The sequence below is a fragment of the Pristiophorus japonicus genome, chromosome 30 (assembly GCF_044704955.1).
Source record: "Pristiophorus japonicus isolate sPriJap1 chromosome 30, sPriJap1.hap1, whole genome shotgun sequence".
NCBI classification, from domain to species: Eukaryota; Metazoa; Chordata; class Chondrichthyes; family Pristiophoridae; genus Pristiophorus; species Pristiophorus japonicus.
In genome coordinates this window covers 3,652,266-3,662,265 of record NC_092006.1, presented here as the reverse complement: position 1 = coordinate 3,662,265, position 10,000 = coordinate 3,652,266, and the positions used below count along the sequence as shown (strand labels likewise).

The following is a 10,000-nucleotide window of genomic DNA, read 5'->3' as shown; positions in this document are numbered from 1 at the left end:
GAAGAGGGAGAGCGGGAGGGGGAGAGGGGGGATATTCGAGGGGAGGGAGAGAGAGAGTGGGCGATCAGAAAAGGAGAAGGGAGGAGACAGAAAGAGTGCAAGAAGGGAGAAAGGGAAGGGAAAAGGACGTTGATAAAGAAACAACATTACTGCCCCTGGCCGTTCCCTGCGGCCAGCGTCAGGTCCACAGTTTGCTACGATCATGTTTCTGGTTTCATGCGCGGAGCAGTGCCCGAGGGATCCAGCTTGAGCCGATAAATCCTTGGCCTGGGAGTTGTCGTGTCGCAGGTCGAGTTAATGGGAAGCGTGGACTGCACTCACCCGACAAATGAAGTCTAGCAGAGTGGCAGTAATCGCCGGATGAGGCTTCATGGAATGATGCATGACAAGAATCGCAGGCTCTGAAACAGAAAGGCAAAATCCTTCAGCAAAAGCTGTGCTGCACCTGCCCTGGGAGTGTTTGATGGGACAGTGTAGAGGGAGCTTTACTCTGTATCTAACCCCCTGTACCTGCCCTGGGAGTGTTTGATGGGGACAGTGTAGAGGGAGCTTTACTCTGTATCTAACCCCGTGCTGTACCTGCCCTGGGAGTGTTTGATGGGACAGTGTAGAGGGAGCTTTACTCTGTATCTAACCCCGTGCTGCACCTGCCCTGGGAGTGTTTGATGGGACAGTGTAGAGGGAGCTTTACTCTGTATCTAACCCCGTGCTGTACCTGCCCTGGGAGTGTTTGATGGGACAGTGTAGAGGGAGCTTTACTCTGTATCTAACCCCCTGTACCTGCCCTGGGAGTGTTTGATGGGGACAGTGTAGAGAGAGCTTTACTCTGTATCTAACCCCGTGCTGTACCTGCCCTGGGAGTGTTTGATGGGACAGTGTAGAGGGAGCTTTACTCTGTATCTAACCCTGTACTGTACCTGCCCTGGGAGTGTTTGATGGGACAGTGTAGAGGGAGCTTTACTCTGTATCTAACAGCCGTGCTGTACCTGCCCTGGGAGTGTTTGATGGGACAGTGTAGAGGGAGCTTTACTCTGTATCTAACCCCGTGCTGTACCTGCCCTGGGAGTGTTTGATGGGACAGTGTCGAGGGAGCTTTACTCTGTATCTAACCCCCTGTACCTGCCCTGGGAGTGTTTGATGGGACAGTGTAGAGGGAGCTTTACTCTGTATCTAACCCCGTGCTGCACCTGCCCTGGGAGTGTTTGATGGGACAGTGTAGAGGGAGCTTTACTCTGTATCTAACCCCATGCTGCACCTGCCCTGGGAGTGTTTGATGGGACAGTGTAGAGGGAGCTTTACTCTGTATCTAACCCCGTGCTGCACCTGCCCTGGGAGTGTTTGATGGGACAGTGTAGAGGGAGCTTTACTCTGTATCTAACCCAGTGCTGTACCTGCCCTGGGAGTGTTTGATGGGACAGTGTAGAGGGAGCTTTACTCTGTATCTAACCCCGTGCTGTACCTGCCCTGGGAGTGTTTGATGGGACAGTGTAGAGGGAGCTTTACTCTGCATCTAACCCCCTGTACCTGCCCTGGGAGTGTTTGATGGACAGTGTAGAGGGAGCTTTACTCTGTATCTAACCCCGTGCTGTACCTGCCCTGGGAGTGTTTGATGGGACAGTGTAGAGGGAGCTTTACTCTGTATCTAACCCCCTGTACCTGCCCTGGGAGTGTTTGATGGGACAGTGTAGAGGGAGCTTTACTCTGTATCTAACCCCGTGCTGTACCTGCCCTGGGAGTGTTTGATGGGACAGTGTAGAGGGAGCTTTACTCTGTATCTAACCCCCTGTACCTGCCCTGGAAGTGTTTGATGGGACAGTGTAGAGGGAGCTTTACTCTGCATCTAACCCCCTGTACCTGCCCTGGGAGTGTTTGATGGGACAGTGTAGAGGGAGCTTTACTCTGTATCTAACCCCCTGTACCTGCCCTGGGAGTGTTTGATGGGACAGTGTAGAGGGAGCTTTACTCTGTATCTAACCCCCTGTACCTGCCCTGGAAGTGTTTGATGGGACAGTGTAGAGGGAGCTTTACTCTGCATCTAACCCCCTGTACCTGCCCTGGGTGTGTTTGATGGGACAGTGTAGAGGGAGCTTTACTCTGTATCTAACCCCCTGTACCTGCCCTGGGTGTGTTTGATGGGACAGTGTAGAGGGAGCTTTACTCTGTATCTAACCCCGTGCTGTACCTGCCCTGGGAGTGTTTGATGGCGACAGTGTAGAGGGAGCTCTACAGATGACAAACAGCACCAGTGTCGGATAACAGAGGGTAGACGGAGCTCATGCAAGAGGCGAAGAAAAGGACTAAAGATCGATAAATACACGGGGTCCTTACCAATATTCATGATGCTGTCCTTTTCGGGATTGAAGAAGAGCCAGTCATAAAATAAGGCGAGCTTGGCATTTGAAGCTGCAACATTGGACTGAAATCAGAGGGAAGAGAAATGGAATCAGCGAGAAAACCTGCACTGTCCTCAAACCCGGCCACTCGGGATCGAGTGTCAGCTTGCTTCAATTGTGTCGGAATTTCCCTTCTGAATTAGGAGGTCATTTATTGAAGCCCCATTGCAAGACCAGAGTGCATCATCTCGCCCGACACGTCCAAGTGCAGTCCTGAGGGAGCGTCGCCTGTTGCAGGTGGATTTCGAATTCCGCACGCCCAGTATTTGAGCAGGAGCAGGGGAGATCGAAAACACTTGTCCCTCAACCAACATCGGCAGCACAAAATGGTCTGGTCACTCCTTCTGGGACCTCGCCGGTGGCAAAGTGGCCACCACGTTTCCCCCACAGCGCGCTGAACAAGCCAGCTGATTCGTCCCGCTCTCCTGCCCTTTCCCCAAACGCCCGGTGTTCGCTGTGGCTCAGTGGGTAGAACACGAGCCCTCAGTCAGGAGGTCCCACTCCAGGAACTTGAGCACGTGTATCTAGGCTGACACTCCCACTGCAGTGCCGAGGGAGCGCCGCACTGTCGGAGGGGCAGTACTGAGGGAGCCCCGCACTGTCGGAGGGGCAGTACTGAGGGAGCGCCGCACTGTCGGAGGGGCAGTACTGAGGGAGCGCCGCACTGTCGGAGGGGCGGTACTGAGGGAGCGCCACACTGTCGGAGGGGCGGTACTGAGGGAGCGCCGCACTGTCGGAGAGGCGGTATTGAGGGAGTGCCACACTGTCGGAGGGGCGGTACTGAGGGAGTGCCACACTGTCGGAGGGGCGGTACTGAGGGAGTGCCACACTGTCGGAGGGGCGGTGCCGAGGGAGTGCCACACTGTCGGAGGGGCGGTACTGAGGGAGCACCGCACTGTCGGAGGGGCAGCACTGAGGGAGCGCCGCACAGATGAGACGTCAAACCGAGGCCCCGTCTGCTCTCTCAGGTGGACATAAAAGATCCTATGAAGAGGAGCAAGCGAGATATCTAGAACCAGGGGGCACCCATTTAGAACTGAAATGATGAGGAATTTCTTCTCTGAGGGGGGTAAATCTGTGGAATCTGAGGGGTCAGAGTGGGAGTGGAGCGGGGAATTAAAGTGACAGGCGACTGGAAGCTCGGGCTCACACTTACGGACTGAACGTAGGTGCTCCGCAAAGTGGTCACCCAATCTGTGTTGGTCTCCCCGATGTAAAGGAGACCACATCGTGAGCAGCGAATACAGTATACTACATTGAAAGACGTACAAGTAAATCGCTGTTTCACCGGGAAGGAGTGTTTGGGGCCCTGGACAGTGGGAAGGGAGGAGGTACAAGGGCAGCTGTTGCATCTCCTGCGCTGGCACGGGAAGGTGCCGTGGGAAAGGGAGGGGGTCCTGGGGCTGACTGCGGAGTGGACCAGGGTGTCGCGAAGGGAGCGGTCCCTTCGGGACGCTGAGAGGGGAGGGGAGAGGAAGATGCGATTGGTGGTGGGAGATGGCGGAGGATGATCCGTTGAATGTGGAGGCTGGTGGGGTGAAAGGTGAGGACATGGGGAACCCTGTCGTGGTGCTGGGAGGTAGGGGCAGGGGTGAGAGCAGAGGTGTGGGAAATAGAACGGACATAGTCGACGGCCAGGGTTTTTTTGTTAAGTTGATTGCCCCTCGAGAATGTGGTGGTGAGCCGCCTTCTTGAACCGCTGCAGTCCGTGTGGTGAAGGTGCTCCCACAGTGCTATTAGGGAGGGAGTTCGAGGATTGTGACCCAGCGACGATGAAGGAACGGCCGATATATTTCCAAGTGGGGATGGTGTGTGACTGGGAGGGGAACGTGGAGGTGGTGGTGTTCCCATGCGCCTGCTGCCCTTGTCCTTCTCCCTCAAATCCACCACCAAGCTCATGGTCTACAGGGCTGTAGTGATACCCGCCCTCCTGTATGGCTCAGAGACGTGGACCATGTACAGCAGACACCTCAAGTCGCTGGAGAAATACCACCAACGATGTCGCCGCAAGATCCTGCAAATCCCCTGGGAGGACAGACGCACCAACGTTAGCGTCCTCGACCAGGCCAACATCCCCAGCATCGAAGCACTGACCACACTCGATCAGCTCCGCTGGGCAGGGCCACATTGTCCGCATGCCAGACACAAGACTCCCAAAGTAAGCGCTCTACTCGGAACTCGTCTACGGCAAACGAGCCAAAGGTGGGCAGAGGAAACGTTACAAGGGACCACCCTCAAAGCCTCCCTGATAAAGTGCGACATCCCCCACCGACACCTGGGGGTCCCTGGCCAAAGACCAGTCCGCCCTGAGTGGAGGAAGTGCATCCGGGAGGGCGCTGAGCACCTCGAGTCTCGACGCCGAGAGCGTGCAGAAACCAAGCGCAGGCAGCGGAAGGAGCGTGCGGCAAACCAGTCCCACCCTCCCCTTCCCTCAACCACTGTCTGTCCCACCTGTGACAGGGGACTGTGGCTCTCGTATTGGACTGTTCAGCCACCTGAGAACTCATTTTAAGAGTGGAAGCAAGTCTTCCTCGATTCCGAGGGACTGCCTATGATGAAGACGATTGCCCCTTGAGAAGGTGGTGGTGAGCCGCCTTCTTGAACCGCTGCAGTCCGGGTGGTGAAGGTGCTCCCACAGTGCTGTTAGGGAGGGAGTTCCAGGATTGTGACCCAGTGACGATGAAGGAACGGCCGATATATTTCCCAGTGGGGATGGCGTGTGACTGGGAGGGGAACGTGGAGGTGGTGGTGTTCCCATGGACCTGCTGCCCTTGTCCTTCTAGGGGGTTTGGGAGGTGCTGCCGAAGAAGCCTTGGCGAGTTGCCGCGGTGCATCTTGTAGACGGTGCACACTGCAGCCACGGTGCGCCGGTGGTGGAGGGAGTGAGTGTCGAAAGTCCAATTACTCCCACTCTCTTCCCCCGCTTTTTGCCCGTAGCGCCTACAGACATTTCCTTTTCAAGTACATACTCGAAGTTTATAATTCAATCTGCTCCCACCTCAAGTGCCGGTGTACTGTTCGTCTCAACCACTCCCTGCGGCACTGAATTCCACATTCTCACCGCTCTCTGGGGTACGAAGCTTCTCCTGAATTCCTTGTCGGAGTTATTAGCGATGACCTTGTACAGTGTATTTATAAATAAGCTCCGAACACTAACTTTTGGGAACATTGTATTTTTGCCGAGCCAATGTGGGGAGATGCGTCATGAGATTAACAAGCCCTTTAACAAGCAGCGCTCTGAATATCAATAAGTATATCTGGCCTCAGAATCTCTCGCCCACTCACACAGCGCTCGGCAAATGCAGTACAGTGTGATTAGCCTCAGCTGGAATATTAATTTAGATTCAGCATCAGCAGCAAAAATGTTTAATTAGTAACGTACCTTACAAATCAAAGTCCGCGGTGACCACAGGTTGGAGCCATGTCGTGATCAGGAAAATCCCCCCCCCCTCTCTCCCCCCAGTCCGATCATGTTATAATTACAGATCATATCGCTGCACCGAATCTGACAGCAAAGCAAATACTGTCAACACAACTCTTCAAACACATTGTGCATCTCTGCAGCTCTTTCGCAAACTCGGCACATCCCATGGGATGGTCACAGCACGGAAGGAGGCCATTTGACCAGTCGAGCACATGCCGACTCTCAGCGAGTCCCAACTCCTTCCCCCCCCCACCCCCAGCCGAGTCCCAACTCCCCCCCCCCGCCCCCCCCCCCCCCCCACCAGTCCTTTCCCCGTAGCCCTGCAATTTTTTTTCCCTTCAGCTACTTATCCACTTTTGAAAGCCACGATTGAGTCTGCCGCCCTCTGAGGCAGCCCATTCCAGATCCTAACCACTCGCTGCGTAAGAGAACGTTTTTCCTCGTGTCGCCTTCTGCCAATCGCCTTGAATCGGTGTCCTCTGGCTCTCCACCCTTCCACCAATAGAAACATAGAAAATAGGTGCAGGAGCAGGCCATTCGGCCCTTCGAGCCTGCACCACCATTCAATATGATCATGGCTGATCATGCAACTCCAGTACCCCATTCCTGCTTTCTCTCCACACCCCTTGATCCCTTTAGCCGTAAGGGCCATATCTAACTCCCTTTTGAATATATCCAACGAACTGGCCTCAATAACTTTCTGTGGTAGAGAATTCCACAGGTTCACAATTCTCTGAGTGAAGAAGTTTCTCCTCATCTCGGTCCTAAATGGCCTACCCCTTATCCTTAGACTGTGACCCCTGGTTCTGGACTTCCCCAACATCGGGAACAATTCTTCCTGCATCTAACCTGTCCAGTCCCGTCAGAATTTGATATGTTTCGATGAGATCCCCTCTCATTCTTCGAAATTCCAGTGAATATAAGCCGAGTCGATCCAGTCTTTCTTCATATGTCAGTCCTGCCATGCCGGGAATCAGTCTGGTGAACCTTCGCTGCACTCCCTCAATAGCAAGAACGTCCTTCCTCAGATTCGGAGACCAAAACTGAACACAATATTCCCAGGTGAGGCCTCACCAAGGCCCTGTACAACTGCAGTAAGACCTCCCTGCTCCTATCCTAACCCTAGACCAGAAGTAAGAGCCCCGCAGGGCTCGCCTTCCCGGGTAAATGAAAAAATGATGGGAAGTTTCTCTCTCTCGACTCTGTCCAGACCCCTCGTGATTTTGAACACCTCGATCAAACCTCCTCTCGACCTTCTCTGCTCCAAGGAGAACAACCCCAGCTTCTCCAGTCTCTCCCAGTCACTGAAGCCCCTCATCCCTGGAACCATTCTGGTCAATCCCAAAATGTTTTACAGCCAATGAAGTGTGGTCAACATCAGTTAAATTCAGCACAAAGTGACTACAACTTTGAGAAAGACTTGCATTTTTCTAGCGCCGTTCACGACCACCGGACATCTCAAAGCGTTTTACTTTTGGAGTGTGGTCACTGTTGTAGGTTGGGCCTCTACTCATTGGAATTCAGAGGAATGAGAGGTGATCTTATCGAAACGTATCAGATTATGAGGGGGCTCGACAAGGTGGATGCATAGAGGATGTTCCCACTGATGGGGGAGACTAGAACTAGGGGGCATGGTCTTAGAATAAGGGGCCGCCCATTTAAAATTGAGATGAGGAGAAATTACTTCTCTGAGGGTTGTAAATCTGTGGAATTCACTGCCTCAGAGAGCTGTGGAAGCCGGGACATTAAATATATTTAAGACAGAAATAGACAGTTTCTTAACCAATAAGGGAATAAGGGGGCGGGCAGGGAAGTGGAGCTGAGTCCATGATCGGATCAGCTGTGATCGTATTAAATGGCGGAGCAGGCTCGAGGGGCCGTATGGCCGACTCCTGCTCCTATTTCTTATATTCTGTGATTAACTTCCCTGCCCGCTCTTTTCTTCTCTCGGAGGGTGGAAAATCTGTGGAATTCTCTGCCCCAGAGAGCTGTGGAGGCTGGGTCATTGAATATATTTAAAAGGTGGAGATAAGTCAGATTTTTGAACGATAAGCGAGTCGACGGTTTATGGGGAGCGGGCGGGGAAGTGAGGCCGAGTCCATGATCGAATCAGCCATGATCGTATTAAACGGGGGAGCAGGCTCGAGGGGCCGTATGGCCGACTCCAGTTCCTGATTTGGATTATGTTATGTCTTTCTCCCCACACTCCCCCTTCCCCCCGCGGTGTGGAGTACTCACAGTGCACGTCGTCAGTAACCAGCCGATAATGGCCCAGCGGGGTAGGATGTCGGAGCTCAGCACCTCGTTGGACGGGTGAACCACGCCGCAGATGTAGCGAATCAGGTCACAGCGCAGCGACTGGCTGTCGGGGGTGGAGAGGTACTGCCGCTGGAACCAGTCCTGGTATCGCTTCTGCTGCCCGAACCGCACCTGCAGACAAGAACAACAACAACAAAACCGTGCATTTAGATAGCGCCTCTAACGCAAGAACATACTCGGAGCAGGAGCCGGCCATTCGGCCCCTTGAGCCTGCTCCGCCATTCAATAAGATCATGGCTGATCCGATCCTGGACTCAGCTCCACTTCCCCACCCGCTCCCCTTCACTCCCCTATCGCTCAAAGATCTGTCTATCTCCACCTTAAATATATTCAATGACCCAGCCTCCACAGCTCTCTGGGGCAGAGAATTCCACAGATTCATCAGAAGAAATGCCTCCTCATCTCCGTCTTAAATGGGCGACCCCTTATTCTGAGACTATGCCCCCTAGTTTGAGATTCCCCCACGAGGGGAAACATCCTCTCTGCATCTACCCTGTCCAGTCCCCTCAGAATCTTATACGTTTCAATAAGATCTCGTTTCATTCTTCTAAACTCCAATTGGTACAGGCCCAACCCGCTTAACCTTTCTTCCTAAGACAACCCCTTCATCTCCGGAATCAACCTGGTGAACCTTCTCTGAACTGCCTCTATGGCAATACTTTAATACAGTAAAACATCCCGAGCCGCTTCACAGGAGTGTTATATGACAAAACAAATAAATATGACCCCGAGCCACTTAAGATGAAATTACGGCAGGTGACCAAAAGCTGGGTCAGAGTTCGGTTTTTAAGCAGGGTCTTTAAAGGAGGGGAGAGCGGTGGAGAGGTTTAGGGAGGGAGTTCCAGAGCTTGGAGCCCAGGCAGCTGAAGGCACGGCCACCGATGAAGGAGCGATGGAAATTGGGGGATGGGCATGAGACCAGAATTGGAGGAGGACAGAGATTTCGTGGGGGGTTATAGGGCTGGAGGGGGTTACAGAGATAGGGAGGGGTGTAGGGGCTGGAGGAGGTTACAGAGATAGGGAGGGGTGTAGGGACTGGAGGAGGTTACAGAGATAGGGAGGGGTGTAGGGCTGGAGGGGGTTATAGAGATAGGGAGGGGTGTAGGGCTGGAGGGGGTTACAGAGATAGGGAGGGGTGTAGAGGCTGGAGGAGGTTACAGAGATAGGGAGGGGTGTAGGGACTGGAGGAGGTTACAGAGATAGGGAGGGGTGTAGGGGCTGAAAGGGGTTACAGAGATAGGGAGGGGTGTAGGGGCTGGAGGAGGTTACAGAGATAGGGAGGGGTGTAGGGGCTGGAGGAGGTTACAGAGATAGGGAGGGGTGTAGAGGCTGGAGGAGGTTACAGAGATAGGGAGGGGTGTAGAGGCTGGAGGAGGTTACAGAGATAGGGAGGGGTGTAGGGGCTGGAGGAGGTTACAGAGATAGGGAGGGGTGTAGAGGCTGGAGGAGGTTACAGAGATAGGGAGGGGTGTAGAGGCTGGAGGGGGTTAGGAGATAGCGAGGTGGGTCCATGGAGGAATTGGAAGACAGCCGCCAATAATGGGTGAAGGGGGGGGAAACGCACAAAAAGCAATGTGTTAGCCTTTGGGCTGCTCCAAGCACAAGACAAGGTGCGTCAGAAATGCACTGCCTGATTTTTCTTGTATAATTTGGATCCATTTCAAAATGTCTTTGTGTACAGTGCTGCTTAATGTGCATTGTAACACCCCAGCCGTGCTCGGGCTTGCGAAACCCAGCTGTTGTGTGAGCACAGGGTCGGACAGTGCGCGTGCGACCCCCACAGCTGACGCCTCTCGTTGTTCAACTTACAGCCATGTTCCCCCTCCCCCCCACCCCCCCCTCCCTCCCACCCACCCTCCCCCCC

General features: G+C 53.9%; 1 protein-coding gene across 1 annotated transcript in view; it reads right to left on the bottom strand.

Moving 5' to 3' along the window:
- The window catches only part of LOC139240084 (atrial natriuretic peptide receptor 1-like), a 128,196-nt gene that overhangs the window by 67,342 nt on the left and 50,854 nt on the right, over positions 1-10,000 (bottom strand). Inside the window, exons 19-21 of the mRNA XM_070868459.1 lie at positions 8,056-8,247; positions 2,329-2,416; positions 322-401 (exon numbers count right to left, since the gene is read on the bottom strand). Coding sequence (XP_070724560.1) covers positions 322-401; positions 2,329-2,416; positions 8,056-8,247 — 360 coding nt within the window. The remainder of the gene's footprint in view (positions 1-321; positions 402-2,328; positions 2,417-8,055; positions 8,248-10,000) is intronic.